This window comes from Camelus ferus, chromosome 4 (assembly GCF_009834535.1).
Source record: "Camelus ferus isolate YT-003-E chromosome 4, BCGSAC_Cfer_1.0, whole genome shotgun sequence".
NCBI classification, from domain to species: domain Eukaryota; kingdom Metazoa; phylum Chordata; class Mammalia; order Artiodactyla; family Camelidae; genus Camelus; species Camelus ferus.
This window is the reverse complement of record NC_045699.1, coordinates 54751651-54771914: the sequence shown is the minus strand read 5'-3', so window position 1 is coordinate 54771914 and position 20264 is coordinate 54751651. Positions and strand designations below refer to the sequence as shown.

Genomic DNA, 20264 nt, shown 5'->3' with positions numbered 1-20264 from the left:
AATAAGACAATATTTCCAACTTCCAAGGGGAGATGGAAGAGAAAAACCATCTTTAAAAAGACACAGAAGCAACAATTAAAGACGCTTTAAACTAGCATTGTGGTTTTCCTAACTTCCCCATTTCTGAAAAACAAAACTGAGAGTCAGCTTTATCACTAGAATGTTGACAATGTGTCTACGTAGAAGAAGAATAGAGTGGACTTAGAAATAATAAGCAGTGGCCTCTACTGCCTCAGTCAGAGCAGAGAAGATGCTTTATCACATCCTCACCTTCATCACATCCTCGCCTTCATCACATCCTCGCCTTCATCACATCTCGCCTTCATCACATCCTCGCCTTCATCACATCCTCGCCTTCATCACATCTTGCCTTCATCACATCTTCACCTTCATCACATCTTCATCTTCTGTGTGCCCCAACCACACAGGCTGTCATTGCACATCTTGCCCTACTACATCTCTCTCTTTTGTGGTAACGTTGATAATCCTGGCCCATCTCTCCACCCTTCGATGTTTCCCTACATCAATTGTGACAAAGCAACTACTAGAAAACAATTAGAAATTGAATAGGAATTCTCAAAATCAGTCTTACAATGCTTTTACTTTTTAGGAGAGCTTCTTTTAAAATTTCTACAGCCACAGTGATCTTCAGAATAGTTGAAATCAATATGTTTTCCCTTTTTGAGAATTTAAGGATTTATTCCCTCCTGTTGTGTAACTCTAGCCCCAAACCTCCCTTTAACTTACTGTCCTTCCTAGAAGTGGTGACTGACTCGAAATTTGCACATGGGAGGGGCTTAGGATCTGTAGGCTGTTTGGAAGGGGAGGCTGGGAACTTCCCCTAAATGTGCTTTGGTCCAGCCTTTACATCAGCTTGAGAGAAAGTCAGTTGCTCTTAAAAAGTGGGCATGAGTTTGGGAGAAGGAGGAGGAGCTAAAGCCCTTCTGAGCCCTGCCCTGGCACCACTTCTGCTTATCCATAAACAGCTCCCTTTTCAGCCTGATAAATTTTATTTTTCCTTAGTCATTTCTGTTTTAAAATACTGTTTTTAAAATGTCAATTAAGTCTGTCTTCTGGTCTAATTATCTAATGTGTCCATGGACTTCATGCCTTTTCCTTCAAAAGCTTTTTCTTTTTTCCAAGATTTAACTGGTACCTTAACTGTAGTGGAATTCTTTTGCTCCAAGGCTTTGCATAGCTGTGTGAAAGTCACCTCTTGCCCCACAAAAAAAACCATTTCTCTCTTTCAAGAACCTATAAAATGTAAGGCTCCAGGAAATCCAGAAAACGGCTACTCTTCTGGGGAGATTTATACAGTGGGTGCCCAAGTCACATTCTCATGTGAAGAAGGACACCAGCTGGTGGGAGTAACCACAGTCACCTGTTTGGAGTCTGGAGAATGGAGTCATCAGATTCCACATTGTGAAGGTTTGTTTAGTAAAGTGTTGGGCAATCCTAGAAATTCAAGGTGGAGAAGTGCCAAGTGTTATGTTGTATCAATAGTCTGCATTTGAAGCCCAACATGAGGCTTGTATTTAAACAGGACAGAAAGCCTAGAGCTGCCTTGGGGGTTTTAGAGGTTTTTGCACACACTCGCTAAGAAAAGCAATGCCTTTTGGTTTTCCTCCTTTAAGCCGTTTCTTGTGGTGTACCAGCTGTCCCTGAAAATGGCGGCGTTGATGGATCAGCATTTACCTACGGCAGTAAAGTCATCTATAGGTGAGTGCCTAAGCTTAACACTGCCTTGTAGCAGCTGTGGATGACATGTGGGCAGTGATCCAATACTGGAAGAAAAGACAGAGTCATCCCAGAAGATGTCTTTGAATTAATATGGAATTAATTGAATTACATGTTTGGGTTTGGATCCAAAGCTTTTTATAACCAAAAATATTCATTAGTTTGCAGGACCTCTTTCCATGGCATCCTAGGGACTTATTCTACAAAGGACCACTCTCAAACCAAGAATCTTTCTGTTTGGGAGGGGAAGGTCATAGCTCAGTGGTAGAGTGTGTGCCTAGCATGCATGACGTTCTGGATTCAGTCCCCAGTACATCCATTTTTTTAAAAAGGGGGGGAAAAAAGGATTTTGTTTGCAGCTACTAACCCATGACATGAACCGGAGGCAAGCAAATCCTTAAAGCTATCCTTCTGCTGACCACCCAGCAGGGTCCCTGTGGGGAAGGTGTGTACTATTCAACGTGGAAAAAGATTTTTTTTCAGAGCATTATTTCCGTAGGGAAAAAAAAATGTACTCTAGCAACATGTGTAAATTCTCAATCTTTTGGGAGGTTTGAGCACAGAGAAAATTATGCAAAAATAAAACAAATTGTGTTCTGTCATTTTCTTTTACCTTCTTTAGGTGCAATAAAGGATATGCCCTGGAGGGCGATGAAGAGTCATCTTGTCTCGCCAGCGGTTCCTGGAGTCACTCTCCTCCTGTGTGTGAGCTGGTCAAGTGTTCCCGCCCCGAAGACATAAATAATGGGAAATACACTTTGAGCGGGCTTACCTACCTTTCTACTGCATCCTATTCTTGTGAGAGTGGATACAGGTAAAGCCCTAGGCACCAGCCAAGCTTCCAGCAGCACCCTGTTACTTGTTATTTATGCAGTAGATTGCGCTTGCATGTGACTGGCTGGCTTGAAATACAAGTTTCTAAATGTAAGAAATAGCCTCCAATGCGTCTGCCTCGTGAGGCTCAGCCTGTGGTAAATACCCAGGGGAATACTCCGTCTGACTTTGACTCTGGGGGCTCTAGTTCAGTGCTGTGAGCATTCAGGCGTTAAACATGAAAGCAGAAAGTGTGTGAGGCGTAACACAACACCTGATAAAATGCTCTAGGGTGGATTCTTTCGGTAAGCAAAACATTGCATAGGATGTTGTAAAAATCATGTCATGATAAGGGCCTAATTCTCTCATACTGTTAAGAGATTAGTTTGATTAATGGTGAGTGTGTGTGTGTGTTCAAGCAGAAGGGACACTAGAAAGACACAGGCTATGATCAAAAGCTTGGCCAACAGGGTCTGAAGTGAAACAGATCAGGTAAACTGAAAATGCGGTGAGTTGTGAAGGTGGATACGCCATGCCACAAGGATGTGAGGCTTTTCAATTCAAAGGGAGACCAGAGGTCGGAGTGATGAGCAGCACTGTTCAGATGCCCAGGCTCGTGGCAAGGACCTTTGCTCTTTGACCTCAGTTTCCCTGACTTCCTGGGTACCGGTCTCCGTTATCGCTGGATCTTAACCAGCCTATTAACCCTCTTCATCCAAGTAATCTGCTAATCACGAGGTTTGGAATGCCCACCAATGAGCATGTTAAGCCATTCTATTTTGCACCCTAGTCACTGACTGTTAACATTGTTTTAGCTGACCCATAGTTTCAAATAAATCTATAGCCAGCTCGGATTTCCCTGGTTTTTATAGAAAGCAATAAAATAGGAAGAAACTTTAAGTATTAAAATTCCTTGTGTCCCCTATTCTCTCCTCAATCCTTCCTGGTTCATCTCCAAAGCAGTAAATAAATAGCCAATGAAAGCAGTGGTACCCTTCTTTCCCGTAGCTTGCAAGGCCCTTCTGTCATTGAATGCTCAGCCTCAGGCAGCTGGGACAGAGCGCCACCTACCTGCCGTCTGGTCCTCTGTGGGGAGCCGCCGGCCATCAAAGACTGCCATCATTACCGGGAGTAACTTCACCTTTGGGAACACTGTCACTTACACTTGCAAAGAAGGGTAAGTAAACCCTGTGAAGGAAGGGAACACTGGGAGACGATGCTTCCGATGGCAGGTGGGCTCCGCTGAATGATACATTAAATTTCCTGGCAGCCAGAGCCAGAGAGAGCTTCACACTCTTGTTGTCCAACAGCAAACAGGGAGCATATTCCCCTGTGGAAACAATGTTTTCCTGGAATTAGAGTCATTTATCCAATTAGAGCTTGAATATCGGGCATTGGGCAACGCAGTGGAAAATATCTTTATACTTTAATTAAAGATGCAGAAAGCCCATTTAAATAGGCATTTGTGTATTCATCCTCTGTAAAACCGAAGACTTCGTCACAACATAAAGATGTCACGTCTGCATGAAAAAAAGATCATGAAGTTTAGATTTTTACATGTTTAATGATCTCATTTAATTCAGAGACGAAATTTGAAAAACCAGGAAGCAGACTACAAAGTGCTTTCACACTCGTCTCATTGTATCCTCTACAAGGGGGAGGGTTAGGGTCTCAGGCAGACAGTGAAGAATTGAGGGGTGAGTAAAGTCCAGATCGTCTAGCTGGCATTTCTTTGCTCATTTTTTCCCCATGCTTCCTCAATAAATGTCCTCACCAGTAATGATTTATAGCTTTCACACTCCAGATTTACCGCAGTTGCTTTTCACACAGTTGGAACGAGTGACAGCAGAGAGGTTGCTGTTTCTAGATTTGTATCTCAGCTGTGTCATTCACCTGCTGTGTGACCTGTGGGAAATAGTATAACCTCTCTGTGCTTCTATAAATTTATTAATGGTTCATACACTTTATGGGCATCGTGAGGAATAAAATGATATAATGCATGGACTAGCCAGAAAATAATAGCTCAACAAACTTTGCCATTATTATGATGTTTGGACAGACAAGAGGACACAGTTTCTTTAACAGGAAAGTTGAAGTTCATTTCACCCAGATAGACCATCCCACTAATACAGAACTGCCAGCAGGTGGCGACAATATTTTCCTGCAAAAGACCATTGAGAGAAATAGTTGCATGATCAGAAATCCAAAATCTTAACACCTTCTTAAGTGAAAAAAGAAATCTGTAATATTAAAATCTCAGTGCAGGAATTAGTTTTTGGTGACCCTATCTCTCCCCTGTGGATAGACTCATTTAAAAATTGCTTCCTAACGAACTATGTAGTACTATTAAATTAGTTATTTAAATGTTTGTGAAATCTTATCAAATATAAGTGTTCCAAATAACAACCAACTTCTGGGTCTTTTTCTGATTAAAAAATAATGTATTGCCACATATAAAACTAGAAAGTAAAAATATATATTTTTTTAGTTGCCCGAAGATAAGTGTTGGTGATATTTTACTATACCTCCTGCTAGAATGTTATGTTTGCATATACTTTTAAATATTAAAGATCATACTCTTATTTTTTAAAAATCTCCATTTTTCTTCTTTTCTTTACAAATCATTCTCTTAAATCATAAGAAGAGTTCTGTGTCTGCCTAGTGTTAAGTCTGTGTATTATACAAAAAGGATTTATTAAAAGAAGCAATAAAGACAATCATGAAAATCACAACAAATTCCTGTGTAAGTAGAGAGTTTTACATTTTTCAAAGGACTTTGCCATGAATTAAGTCATGTGCTCCCTTCTACAATGAGGAAGGTGTAGGCTTTAGCAGAAGAAATATTATTCCCACTTTATAGTTAAAACACGGCCCAGAGTTAGGCCACAGTATTTGTACAGATCCCTTCTGCTCTAAGCAAGTACACACTCTGTGGGAGCTCTGTTCTCACTGAAAAGATGGGAACCAAATCTGCCCACCTGAATCAGACAGCTGTTAAAGGGTATGAAGCCATTTTTATAGAAGTGCTTTATATGTGCACACAGTACTATATAAATATGGCTTTGTTAATATTTTCTATTTCGTCATTATGGTTATGTAAAGTGATGTCATTTAATAATGTATGGGGAAACGATCTTAAATATTTAATCAAATTAATAGAAAGTACACGTAGTCACAGATCACTCCCACCCATGTTTTTTTCCTAAAAGAAAAATATCAATAGCCATTAGGAGATAGTTTTGTTTTCCTGAAAGTAAAACTTTTGGTGAAGGAAGAACATTTTTGCCCCCTTACCAACACTCACTCCTCTTTAGTGTGTTTTGAGGGGTGGCTGGACTGGAGACCTTCTGTCTTACTCTTTTTTTTCTGGGCAGATGTCTAATGAAACATTTAAATACACAAGAAAGCACAAAAATAATTAAGTAATCTCCAGTTTCTAGAAATGCAGTCACCCTTTTAAGGATGTCACCATTGACTCATTCACCTCCTTCAGTGAAACTCCATCGTCTTTCACATTGGCTGCCACTAAGCCAGGTTTCCCTTTGTGCAGTTTTTCTTTATTATCTATGAACAGAACCTCCTTTTTTATCTTTGTTAAAGATTACCTTGTAAGATTAGAACCATTGAAGTGGCCTCTAAAAACCCTTATCCTTCACCCTCCAGTTATGTGTTGCTTACAACCTGATGGATGTACGGGTTAAGGACAGAGTTTTGTGGCATTCACAAGATACGAGACGCCCAACTAGCTTGCTTCTGTTAACCAGTACCCTTTGGGTCATCCAGTTAATGAACCACTTAAATATATTTCTGTTCCAGCGACATTTTGTCTGCTAAAATCTCTGAGTGTCCTTATCAAAGTAACCGTCAAAAACCATTCCCAGTTGATCTGGGCCTGCTACATCTTCACCTGTGAGCCATCACAACCTCACAAACACACAAGATCCCAGTGACCACCTTTTTACCAGGTGTTTGTTCTAACCGTGTGTAAATCCCCAGAATTCTCCAGCTGTATCACAATCCCATTTCTTTGCTCATGTTACTTTTCTGCCTTGATTCCTTTTCCACTTCTCTCATGACTCCCCTCCTAAGCTATTTCATCTGGGACACAGATGCGTAAGCAAATAAACGCACTGGCATTGCCTTGTGCACTCTGGAAGGGACTCTAGCGTGTAGCATGGCCAAATTGTCCAATGAAGGGCTGAATCTTGATTGAGAGTCATTAAGAATAGCCAAGCTCTTAGGTCAGAGAAGAAGATAGTGCAGGTTCTAAGAAATGATGAGTAGTATCGAAAATGCATTCTTTAAATTCATTTATTCAAAATACATTTATTCAGTGGTCATCTTCCATTCCACTAGTCAAGAGCTTTTTGCTGTGATCTTCCATTAGGGAGAGAGAGTTGGTGGAGATTTTCCAGCAGATCAGGGGTCAGAGGCCTAAATAAGAGCTGCCAAATTACAAAACACAGTTTTTGTGTCCTCAAGAGCCTTGGAGGAATAGGGAGGTTTCTGGAAGCAGAAGGATCTGCCCCAAAGCAGCTAGTCCCATGACGTAAAGGAGGCATTTTATCGATGGCACAGTGGACCCTAATAAATCAGAGATGGCTCACGTGATGTCTGTAAACTTTCAGCCAATGAAATGTGGCAGCAACATCAAGGGACCCGTGAAAATAATGATGCGTGGTTCAGCGTGTGCAAAGGATGCAAACTGTGCTATAAAAATATAAAACATCAAGAGCCTTTACACTTGGAACTTCCATCTAGAGCACCTTGTGTACGGGATGGTAGAACCCGGGTGCTCAGATCTGGGGTGATGGATTTTTTTAATAATATAATTATGCTTTTAACATACTGTTTTTGTATACCTTCCCGGATCATTTAAGAGAGAAGCCATTTAAAAATTTATTAGGTTTGGGGTGGGGAGGGTGTAATTCAAGTGGTAGAGTGCATGCCTAGCATGTCTGAGGTCCTCCGTTCAATCCCAGTACCTCCACTGAAAAACCAAATAAATAAATAAACCTAATTACCTACCCCCTGCCAAAAAAAAAAAGGAAAAAAGAAAAAATTTTTAAATAATAAATTGATTTCAGGTAAATTTCATAATAAATATTAAAAAAAATTTATTCGGTTCGGATTCTTATACAAAGAACCGAGCTTGCCCACAGCAGGGAATGGCAGCAGGATCCCACTGGAGACTGAGCTCAGCTATTAGGGACAACTGAACATTCGCTTCGACCACTTCCGTCCACAGCATGCTATATGACCGGAGGTAGGGTGGACACACACATCTCTGATGGTGCTCTGTCGTGTTTTCCTTGATCTCTCTGTTTCCTGTTGATTCCACAAATCTTGGCAGCAAAGGGGAAAGAATTCCAACCTTTCTGCAGTCGCTGATTCTTTATAAAACAGAAAGGGACCTCAGGAGAGATGCTCGCTGTAACTGATGGCTGAGGAATCTTTGCTGAAGGGTGGTCAGATAATTTGCACTAGTGACACTGCCTACAGTTTCCACAGGACAGCCACCAACTGTGATCTAACCTACCTCATTATAAAAAGAGAGAAAGAGAGAGTGACATCTTGGGAAAGATAGAAGTATTGGAGTCTCGTAAACCAAATTTAGATCCTCAGCAAATTTCTTAGCCTGTCTGAACCACCATTCACTCATCTGTAAAATGAAGAAATTAGTATTTCTACACAGGGTTAAAGTGGTGCCAAATTTTAGTCCTCTTACCCTTCATTAATATCAAAACGATGGATTAATGGAGTGTTAGACGTTCCTCTAGAACTCCCTGAACTCCTCCTCTTCAGCGAGAAAGTGAGAATGAAAATAAGAATGACTCAAATGTAATTATTCTAATATGCATACCCTAGTATTTTACTCCCCATTGTGAGAGCACCTGAGAATAACTGTAAGATTTTTGTAAGTCATCAGTATCATCATATATAGAGAAATACCTGTGCATAAAGAGAGACAGAGTTATTAAGCAGAATTTATTCGTGCTGGTTGAATAGCAGAGCCACATACAGACACAGCATTTAACGATCACCATATGGTTAAGGGTTTAGGAAGCATTGGAGACTGAAACTACCGCTGCTTTAAAGCTCATTGATTCTAAGTGGGTAACTGAGTCATATGCAGGCCACGGATGGTTCATCCATGGGCTTTTGTTTCAGACTAGTAATAAGATCAAGCAGCTGAAACCATCTGTAGATCGATGAGGTTCCAACTTGGAGGTGAGTCAAATAGGACCATAGCTTACTCCTTTTTTTTTTTTTTTTAAAGAAGAATGTAACAATTTTTAGAGTTTCTTAAATAGCAAAAGTCTTAACTCCACTTCCCTCTCTGAACAAGCCCTAGTATTAATATCAAGATGTGTATCTTCAGTGAAGGTTGTTTAATCAAAAGCTCGATATTCAAACAGTAAATGTTGTTTTAAAGAATGAAAGTAAAGTCATTGTTAGAAAGATTTTTAAAAAATGGAAACAAGAGTAAGATGCAAACACCTTTGCTCAAGTATTAGGCTTAGGTTTTGTTCCTTTCTCCCCAATCTCGTAGCTACACCCTTGCTGGTCCGGACACCATTGAGTGCCTGGCCGACGGCAGGTGGAGCGGAAGTAACCAGCAGTGTCTGGCTGTCTCCTGTGACGAGCCCCCCAGCGTGGAGCACGCCTCCCCGGAGACTGCCCATCGGTTATTTGGAGATATTGCATTCTACTATTGCTCAGATGGTTACAGCCTGGCAGACAACTCCCAGCTCCTCTGCAATGCCCAGGGCAAGTGGGTGCCCCCAGAAGGTCAGGCCATGCCCCGTTGTATCGCTCATTTCTGTGAAAAACCCCCCGCCGTTTCCTATAGCATCTTGGAATCCGTGAGCAAAGCGAAATTTGCTGCCGGCTCAGTTGTGAGCTTCAAATGCATGGAAGGTTTCGTACTGAACACCTCAGCCAAGATTGAATGTCTGAGGGGTGGGCAGTGGAACCCTTCCCCCATGTCCATCCAGTGCATCCCCGTGCGCTGTGGCGAGCCACCGAGCATCACGAACGGCTACGCGATTGGATCAAACTACAGCTTTGGAGCCATGGTGGCTTACAGCTGCCACAGGGGCTTCTACATCAAAGGGGAAAAGAAAAGCGCCTGCGAAGCCACAGGACAGTGGAGTAGCCCCATGCCCACCTGCCACCCTGTGTCTTGCAATGACCCACCTAAGATTGACAATGGTTTTCTGGAGGTAAGTGACCGATGAGCAGGTGTCCGTGGCGTTCATCACTTACAGGGCCAGCCCATTGTGGCTTATTCAGAAAAGCAGGCACAGTGAACACCTTGATTGTTGAATAGCAGAAGTGGCTACATCTGTAGGTGGTAAATGTTGGAGAGAATTTGATAGAGATTATGAATCCTTTTAATCAATAGCTTTCTACTTTCTGCTAGCATGTAGGCACTTGAAACACTTTGTAGCAATATCTTAACTATGAAATTAGATTAACCCATTTTAACAAAATACTGTTTTGCTTTATAGAAGTCATTCCAAGTTGGATGTAGCTTTCTTTTAAATAGAAATCAAGGTCTGAATGGAGCCTAGAGAAATCTGTTGTCATGTCTAATTTTTAGACAAAAGATGGGGTAAACCATCCACTCACTAGAAGGCGGTTTTTGCAGTTTTCTTTTAGTGAACATAAAGGTAATTTCGTCAGGACAGAGAGTTCTATCAGCTCTGCTGATGCCCTCCTTTCTCATTCAGATGTGTCTTCTCATTAAGTCTATCAAGAAAACAGCAGCAAGAATCTGTTGCCTCAAATCAAGGACCATTTTAAAGAGACAGTATTCTAATTAAACACTTTTTTTCAACCCACACATACATGGTGCCTTTTCTCCTTTATATTTTAAAACAGCAGTAAAAGCCTTTTATTTAAGATTTTTGCTCCGATGTAGCTTTCCATTGGAAGAGACTGTGTAGTATATGCAGGGAGGCTTTTTTCATTTCTTCATTTATCAAATATTTCTGGAGTTCCTACTAGGTGCCAGGTAAGCATGGGAGATCTCTGATTTAATGACACAGATTAGGTCTGTGATGGCATGGTGTTTCCGTACATGTGAGGTACCCAAGAAATAAGTAAATAAACAAAGCAAATAATTATGTCCAAATACCAAGAAATTTACTGTAGCAGGAAAGCTAGATTTTTACCATTATCACTAACAAAAGAACCATTGTAATCTTTTTAAAGTAACTAACTCATCTTTGTACTGCCTAAAAACGACCCATTCTTATATTATACACTTACATATTTGCATGTGGTCATGAATATAAAATTCATTGTTTAAAAGATAACATATTGCTTTTTATTTCCCATCCTTATGTGATAGCAGCAACCTTGTTAAAGTATGTTAAGAATGAACACTAAACTCTAATAGTACTCCTCGGCCCATATCCATGGAAAATCTTTTATTTCCTTTTTTTTTTAATCTTCTAACAGCAGAAACAAAATTGTATGTGTGTGTGTGTATTTCCTTTGCTGTGATTCAAACAACAAATTTTAGCATTGCTTTGGTCAGTGAGATTTTTTTAATTTACCAAGTCATTTATAATTTTTGGTATTTCTCCATTAATTCATCAATCAGTTTAGAGACTATCTTTTACTTACTATGGGCTTACCACTGTGGCAAACATTTCTGCCGTTGGGAGTACATAATTTGATCTACTGTCCTTTTCATTTATTTAAAAAAATAGAGTAGCCCTTTTAGCAAAAACTAGAAGTCCTCGTTTGCTTAGGTCTTAGTTGATTAATTACATCATAGGCATTTTAGTTTAGTTCTTTTTCTTTTTTACTAGGATTCATTGTCTTTTGTTAGTTATATCATCTGATCTACAAATTGTCCTTAATTGTTTTCTCCCTATTATCCAGCACACAACTGGCAGGACCTTTGAGAGCCAAGTGAGATACCGGTGTAACCCAGGCTATAAGTCAGTTGGAAGTCCTGTATTTGTCTGCCAAGCCAATCGCCACTGGCACAGTGAATCCCCTCTGTCGTGCGTCCCTCTCAACTGTGGAAAACCTCCCCCAATCCAGAATGGCTACATGAAAGGAGAAAACTTTGAAGTAGGGTCCAAGGTTCAGTTTTTCTGTAATGAGGGTTACGAGCTTATTGGCGACAACTCTTGGACATGCCTGAAATCTGGCAAATGGAATAAGAAGCCAAACCAAAAGTGTGTGCCCACCAAGTGCCCAGAGCCACCCCTCTTGGAGAACCAACTCGTATTGAAGGAGTTGACCACCGAGGTAGGGGTGGTGACATTTTCCTGTAAAGAAGGGCATGCCCTCCAGGGCCCCTCTGTCCTGAAGTGCTTGCCATCCCAGCAGTGGAATGATTCTTTTCCTGTTTGTAAGATGGTCCTTTGCCTCCCACCTCCCCTAATTTCCTTCGGTGTCCCTGCTCCTTCTTCTGCTCTTCATTTTGGAAGTGCCGTCAAGTATGCTTGTGTGGATGGATTTTTCTTGAGAGGAGATCCTACCACCTTCTGCCAAGCGGATGGTACTTGGAGCTCTCCACTGCCAGAATGTGTCCCAGTGGAATGCCCCCAACCCGAGGAAATCCTCAATGGCATCATTGATGTGCAAGGTCTTGCCTATCTCAGCACAGCTCTCTATACCTGCAAGCCAGGCTTTGAGTTAGTGGGAAATACCACCACTCTTTGTGGAGAAAATGGCCACTGGCTTGGAAGAAAACCAACCTGTAAACCCATTGAGTGCCCAAAGCCCAAGGAGATTCTGAATGGCAAATTCTCTTACACAAACCTGTACTACGGGCAAACCGTTACCTACTCTTGTGATCGAGGCTTCAGGCTTGCGGGTCCCAAAGCCTTGACTTGCTTAGAGACTGGTGACTGGGATGTGGATGTCCCATCTTGCAATGCCATCCACTGTGATCCCCCACAACCCATTGAAAACGGTTTCGTAGAAGGCGCAGATTACAGCTTTGGCGCCATGATCATCTACAGCTGCTTCCCTGGGTTCCAGGTGGCTGGTCATGCCATGCAGACCTGTGAGGAGTCGGGGTGGTCGAGCTCCATCCCAACCTGTGTACCCATAGACTGTGGTCTCCCTCCTCACATTGATTTTGGAGACTGTACTAAGGTCAGAGATGGCCAGGGATATTTCAGCCCAGAGGAAGACATGATGGAAGTTCCATATCTGACTCCTCACCCTCCTCCTCGTCTGGGAGCAGTGGCAAAAACAAAGGGACCTCCTGCTGCACATTCAGCCAAATTTCTATACAACACCATGGTTTCATACACCTGTAACCCAGGATATGAACTTTTGGGGAACCCTACCCTGATCTGCCAGGAAGATGGCACTTGGAACGGCAGTGCGCCATCCTGCATTTCAATTGAATGTGACCTGCCTGTTGCTCCTGAAAACGGCCTTTTGCATTTTACAGAGACTACCATGGGCAGTGCTGTGCAATACAGCTGCAAACCTGGACACACTCTGGTGGGCGCTGACATAAGACTTTGTCTACAGAACAGAGAGTGGAGTGACACGTCCCCACACTGTGAGGCTGTGTCATGCCCCAAACCAGACCCCATTATGAATGGCTCCATCAAAGGAAGCAACTACACGTACCTGAGCGTGTTGTCCTATGAGTGTAATCCTGGGTATGTGCTGAACGGCACTGAGAGGAGAACTTGCCAAGAAAATAGAAGTTGGGATGGGAAGGAGCCACTCTGTGTTCCTGTGGACTGTGGTTCACCTCCGGTTTCAGCCAATGGCCAGGTTAAAGGAGATGAGTATACGTTCCAAAAAGAGGTTAAGTACACTTGCAACGTAGGGTTCTTACTGGAGGGAGCCAGCAGTCGTGTTTGTCTTGCTGATGGACATTGGAGTGGAGCCACTCCCACCTGTGTGCCTGTGAGATGTGCCCCCCTGCCGCAGGTGGCAAATGGGGTGATGGATGGCCTGGACTATGGCTTTGGGAAGGAGGTGGTGTTCTACTGTCAGGAGGGCTATGTGTTGCATGGTGCCCCCAAACTCACCTGTCAGGCTGATGGTAACTGGAATACCCAGGTACCTCTCTGTAAACCAATCAACTGTGGCCCTTCTGAAGATCTCGCCCATGGCTTCCCTAATGGTTTTTCCTTTTATCATGGGGGGCATATACAGTATCAGTGCTTTCCCGGTTATAAGCTCCATGGAAGTCCTTCAAGAAGGTGTCTCTCCAATGGTTCCTGGAGTGGCAGTCCACCTTCCTGCCTGCCTTGTAAGTGTTCCACACCAGAAGTTCAAAATGGAGCTGTCAATGGGACAGAGTTTGGTTGTGGAAAGGCAGCCCGGGTTCAGTGCTTCAAAGGCTTCAAGCTCCTGGGACTTCCTGAAATCACCTGCGAAGCCAATGGCCAATGGAGCTCTGGCTTCCCACGCTGCGAACACGCTTCCTGTGGTTCTCCGCCAACGATACCAAATGCATTCGTCAGTGAGAGTGACTCTTTGGAGGAGAATGGGATAACTTACAACTGCAGGCCTGGGTATGTCATACAGGGCAGTTCAGATCTGCTTTGTACAGAGAAAGGGACGTGGAGCCAGCCTTATCCGGTCTGTGCGCCCGTGTCCTGCGGACCCCCACCACCTGTCTCCAATGCAGTGGCAACCGGAGAGGCACACACCTATGAAAGTCAAGTGAAACTCAGGTAAGACCATGGCTCAGGGTCTCCCAGGGGCCGATCCAAAACTGGGCTAATTGGGAAGAAAACACCATCTCTGGACTGCCCTCCAAAAACTGCAGCTCTTAACATTTGGCTTTGTTCTGCCATAACTGTATAGAAGTTCAATTGGTTTTACATTTTCCGATTGTAGTTTCTAATATCATTATCATAATTATCATGTTCTGTTGAGCTTCATGAAGCAGCAAGATCCTCTAGCTAGCTTTGATAGCTCTTAAATCACAGGCTCTTTTTTAAACATTATGCAGATAAATTTCTTCGGTATCACCTTATGATTATATTCATATTTGCAGATATTGGGGAAATAAGGCAAAAGCTGAAGAATTGAGGTCAAAAAGCACAGACTTTCATTGATCGATATAAATAGGGAGATACTGTTAAGGGCACTTCCAATCTGTGCTGTCTGAACAAACTAAGCGTTTAATGCACAAATAGTGATTTTTTTTTGCTGGAAAGCTCCCTATCTAGGATGTAGTATTAAAAAAAGATGAGATAACATGGAATGAGTTTGCAAATTAGATTTTTATTGGAATGAATGCCTGCAGTGTGCAAATATGTCTCAACTCTTTAAATCAACTTAGATTTTATTGACATCTCTGAAGGAATTATGGATTATCTGTCACATATTGGCTTCTTAGCTTTTATTAGTAACGCAGGACTTTTTTTTTTTAAGCTTGTCTGTTGTAGACATTTTAGTCCTACCTTCATTTTGTCTTAATTACAGTAAGAAGTAGAGCCAGGGGAGGATTGTCAATGATATGAAAGCTAAAGAATAGTGGATTATTGCACCAAGAAGAAAAGCAAAAAATGATTCCTTGCTTTTGAAATGCATTTCCGATTTTCCGTTTGGATGCTGGTGTGTCAGATATCTTGAGAAATCACAGTATCACCCCCTTCCCAAGGCTCCCCTTTTTGTTATTCCTCGTGGGTTGATTAATCGTCAGATCTTCGCTGATTAGTTGAGCTCATTCCAACTTTGCAAAACCTGTGACTCCTACCTGGCCTGGTAATGTGTGCAATTTTTAAAAACATATCCACCCGATAAACGTTAATTAATTAAATGGTGTAATTAACAAATCAGCATAGCATAGCAGTAAAGCGTGGACTCTAGAGCCAGATTCCCTTCGTAGGCATCTTCCAGGGGAAGCTACTTCATCTCTCTGGTGTCAGTTTCATCATCTGCAAAATGGGAATAAGGATAATAATCACACCTATTCATAGGGTTGGTGTGAGAATTAAATGAGTGACTATTTGTAGAGCAATTAGAATGGTGACTGGACTTTAATAAGTGCCCTGTAAACATTTGCTGAAGGAATAAAGGCAAGTTTTAAAAATCATAGAGGGTTTTGAGCCAGACTGACTGGAGTTTGAACCCAATACCACTATTACATGATGTCTACTTAAACAGGATTAAAGGAAGTTCCCTGTGTAAACGACTTAGAACAGTGCTTGGTACAAAGTAGATTCCAAATAAATACTGTGTTATATTCTTACTAGTACCTGAGTCTGGTTTGGACTTTGCCTCGAATTTCTTGAACTGTTGGATATTTTCAGAATAAAAATAGGTTTAATAATGATATGATCCACAGCAAAGGTAAATCATGTCAACAACATTTAAAACGGCCTTAGACTTGGCTAATTCTTAATGTGGATAAATAGGGGTTGACCTGGTTATCATTGTTACATTGGTGTTTTTACATGGCAATTCCATCCCCCTGGCACTTAAATCAGTTTTAATATATCACATAAAATGTCTGCTAAGCTTTGTAACAGCTTCTTAAATCCAAGGATAAGTCACCAACTGTACTGCACTCCCTTTAAAGAACTCATTTTTGCTCTTCCATTGCAGGTGTCTGGAAGGCTATGTGATGGATACAGATACGGATACATTCACCTGTCAGAAAGATGGCCGTTGGTTCCCTGAGACAATCTCCTGCAGTCCCAAAAAATGTCCTCTACCAGCAAACGTAACACGTATCCTTGTTCATGGGGATGATTTCAGTATGAATAAACAAGTTTCTGTGTCATGTGCAGAAGGGTATACCTATGAGGGAGTTAACATATCAACGTGTCAGGTAAGATTCTCCCTCTTAATTAGAACATTCAAGTGTAACTCCTTTGTATATATTATACTATATGTGTGTGTGTGTGTGTGTAGATATGTAAGTGTATATTTTACTATATGAGTGTTTGGATGTATATGTAAGTGTATGTTATACCATATATGTATATGTAGACATATATATATACATATGTGTGTGTATATATACGTGTATGTATATATGTATATATATGTTGGGATAGATACCTATGTAGATATGGACATTTCCACATAAGCAGTATCTTGCTGTCCTGAAAAGAGAAAAATGCTCAACTTTCCAATCATGTCAAAGAATTTGAGAAGTTTTCTGGTAGAAATATGATAAAATATATCTTTCTTTCCAGTATTCTCATTTGTAAAAATTAGAAAGTGCCAAGGGTAGGTGAAAGGCGTCAAAGGTAGATAAAATGTTCACATCTATAATAAGCTACTCATGACAAATTAACCATGTGTATGGTCTACACATAGTCTTATGTGTAGAAATGAATGCTGATTGTTACCAGGTGTATTTCCAGTTTTAGTAAGAAGAGCAGAGGTAGCAGAAACATAAATTGGAGTCGAATCCTTACTACCTGTGTGACTTTAAGAAAGTTTACTTAAAATTTCTGAGCTTCAGTTTCCTTAATTGAAAAAAAGAATGTATATAATAATGCTGTCTTCGTCTGGTTGGTGTGAGAAACTAGCGAGACAATGGGGGAAAGCGCCGAAGTCGGCGCCGTGGACATAAGACCTCCCTAGCCCATCGCCTTCTCCTAGGATTCCATAAGATGCACCAGAGAGAGAAAAACAAAATGCGTTAGTGATACGCTCTTCTTGTGCTGGAGTTGGGGGTAGGGGGATTTGAAAGGGAACGAATGCTGCGTGGTACAGGAACGACTTTTAAACAGTTCCTTTGAGCTCCATCTCAGATATTTATAAACTCTGTGACTTCATGTTCCTCCACCTTGTTTTCTTTATTTGTAAATCTGAAATTTGAAAGGATTAAATTATTTAATGTGTGTAAAGCATCTAGTACCTGCCTGGCATATAGTAGGGACACAATAACTAGTCCATTCTCCTCCAAATTTTCCATTTATGAATCGTGTGTGCTCAGTGACTGGTTGCCACCAAGACATGAAAGCACGGACATCACAGGGAGCAAGTCAAATAGCTGTCAGATTCCCGTGCTGTCAGAATTAGCAGCGTTACAGATGATCCCTTTTAGATTTTTTTTTTTTGAGTTTCCCTTCAACTTCATTTTTTCTATTTTTTAATTTTTTTATAGAGTTATAGTCAGTTTACAATGTTGTGTCAGTTTCTAACATACAGCACAATTTTTCAGTCATACATGAGTACACGTTATTGATGTTCATGTTCTTTTTCACTGTGAGCTACTACAAGATCTTGTATATATTTCCCTGTGCTATACAGTATAAACTTGTCTATCTATTCTATATATACCTGTCAGAGCCTTTTTAGAGTTAGAGCTGACGCAGTTTGAGGGGCAGCTTCCTCAAAGGCCCCGAGCAGTCTGAACCAAGCAGAGTCCCACCATACTGCAGGGAACCAACTTGACATTCTCCCAGACCATCTCCAGTTGGGTGTATGGACAACTGGGTGGTCCTTCACCTGCCCAGCAGGACCCTGACATTCCGGAAACTATGAATCAATAATTCATTTTTGACAACCCTCATTACTTCACTCAGCTGAGTTTTAGTTTAATTTTTCAGTCTGAAAAGTTGAATACACCCTAAGTGTTTAAATGCATAAATTATGTAAACCTATGATCCATGTCCTATAAATATTTTATTGTAATACAACAAAATTATTCTGCAGTTCATAGAACAAATAAGCAGATGAGAAGATAAATAGGAATTTTGAAAAATGAATAGCAAAGGAGGTCCAGTCCCCATTCTGAAATTAAGACATATTACAAAACTGACTATACTTCAATTTAAAGAAAAGACATATTACAGAATTACAAAGCTCCTATCAATGTAATATTAGTGTAAAATTCAGTAGAAGGGGAAATGAATGGAATGGAAGAAGTGACAGATAAGTAGATCTTGCTGAGGTCCTACTGTACAGCACAGGGAACTACATTCACTATATTGTAGTAACCTATAATGAAAAAGTATTTATTTATGTTTATGTATAACTGAATCACTATACTGTACACCAGAAACTAACACAACATTATAAACCAACTCTACTTCGAAAATAAATAAACAACACATACACACACACACACACACACACACACACACACACACACACACACACAAAGTAGATCTTGATAAAGAAATCATCACAAGTCAATGAAGAAAGGAGTCATTAATAAACAAGTCACTCTGTTACAATGAGGTAACCCCTACAGGAGAAATTAAAATATGCCAATATCAAAAGAAAACAATGCTATGTAGCTTTTAAAAGTTAATAGTAAGCCCAGAATAACTTATGCAAAAGTATATTTATTGAAGCAGTATTTGTAGTATTGAAAAATTAGGTACAATGTAATTTTCTGACATTAGAAGAATGTTTAATTATGAGGCAAACATATATATATATAAAATTATTTCTGGCTCATCTGTAGAATAAAGGGTTTAGCCTCAAGTCCTGTTTTAGATTACTATCCAACTCATATGTTATTTTCCCAAAGAAAACAGAAAAGTATTAGAAAGAGAATAACAATCTTCAAGGGGAACATCTGTGCATGCCTCACTATACCCAAAGAGAAGATTGGGAACATGTTAATTCTGACTCTGGTGATGGGGAAATAAAGGGCGTGTGTGTGTGTGTGTAGTTTTTTTTTTTTTTTAAACTATGTGACTTGCTCATAATATATAATAGAATGTTTTCAAGTATTCATGTTGGAATGGAGAAAAGGAAGCCATCTTCCCTTAAACTTTGAGTGGTCTGCCTGAAATTTGCTGTTTCTGATCAACTTTAGATTAAAATGTAGAATGATGTAAAATACAAGGGTGTACTAGTGTAAGTCAGGGAATATTTGTATCAACCAGTCCAGTCCATGCACCATAATGAAAACACACTGCTTGGTGTTCTTCATTTTTTAAAGGATTCTATTGGGAGGAAAATGCTTGTTTTAATGAGTTTAAGAAATGCCTAGGTCATTTAGTGATGACTGTTAAGGCCCTCTAATAGTTCGTTGTATTTTTTAAGGCCAAAGATAACAAGTAGCCAACGTAGGACCGAAGTCTAGGTCCTTTGACGATCATCTTGGGGATTATTCTGTTCTGGAACCAATGCTTGCAGACTTCTCTGGCCATTCACAGTCACTAATGCCTGAATTTCACCTATAACATGCTCTTTAGCTTGATGGTACCTGGGAGCCACCATTGTCTGATGAATCCTGCAGTCCAGTTTCTTGCGGGAAACCTGAAAGTCCGGAACATGGATTTGTGTCTGGCACTGAATACAGCTTTGAAAGCACGATTGTTTATCACTGTGAACCTGGCTATGAATTAGAGGTAAGCGAACGAATTGTTTAACTAGAGTTAATTTGTTTTTTCCAGTCTTCTTAGGAAGATTTTTAGTATGACACCATTTTGTTTCACTGATTTCGGTCCTAAAAGATATTTTTGTAATTTGTTGCCTGATAGCATCACACTTTCTAAGGAATGTTTAAAGTGACTTACAATTTTAAAACGCAAAACAAGTCTTGGAAAATCGAAGCCATGAAAAAAGAGGGTATTTGCATACCAGCCACAGGACTGATACTGTTAATTTAGTTGGTCATTTAAGCCTGTGTTCTGGCCTCTTGTTAATCGTACTTCGGGACAAGGAAGTCCATTTCTCACCAAGGGGAGGCAACCACAGAGATTTAGGTACGCAGAGCTAGGATTTCCTCAATCAGTGGGCTTAAATACCTTGGCAGATTTTTGATTGAGATGCCCAGTTCCCAC

The 20264-nt window shown here is 40.7% G+C and overlaps 1 protein-coding gene across 1 annotated transcript in view; it reads left to right on the top strand.

The window, feature by feature from the left end:
• Positions 1–20264, top strand: part of SVEP1 (sushi, von Willebrand factor type A, EGF and pentraxin domain containing 1) — a 157232-nt gene that overhangs the window by 114725 nt on the left and 22243 nt on the right. Inside the window, 9 exon segments of the mRNA XM_032478157.1 lie at positions 1252–1428; positions 1635–1719; positions 2360–2551; positions 3559–3664; positions 3666–3727; positions 9104–9776; positions 11449–14228; positions 16111–16336; positions 19674–19829. Of these exon segments, the coding sequence (XP_032334048.1) occupies positions 1252–1428; positions 1635–1719; positions 2360–2551; positions 3559–3664; positions 3666–3727; positions 9104–9776; positions 11449–14228; positions 16111–16336; positions 19674–19829 (4457 nt within the window).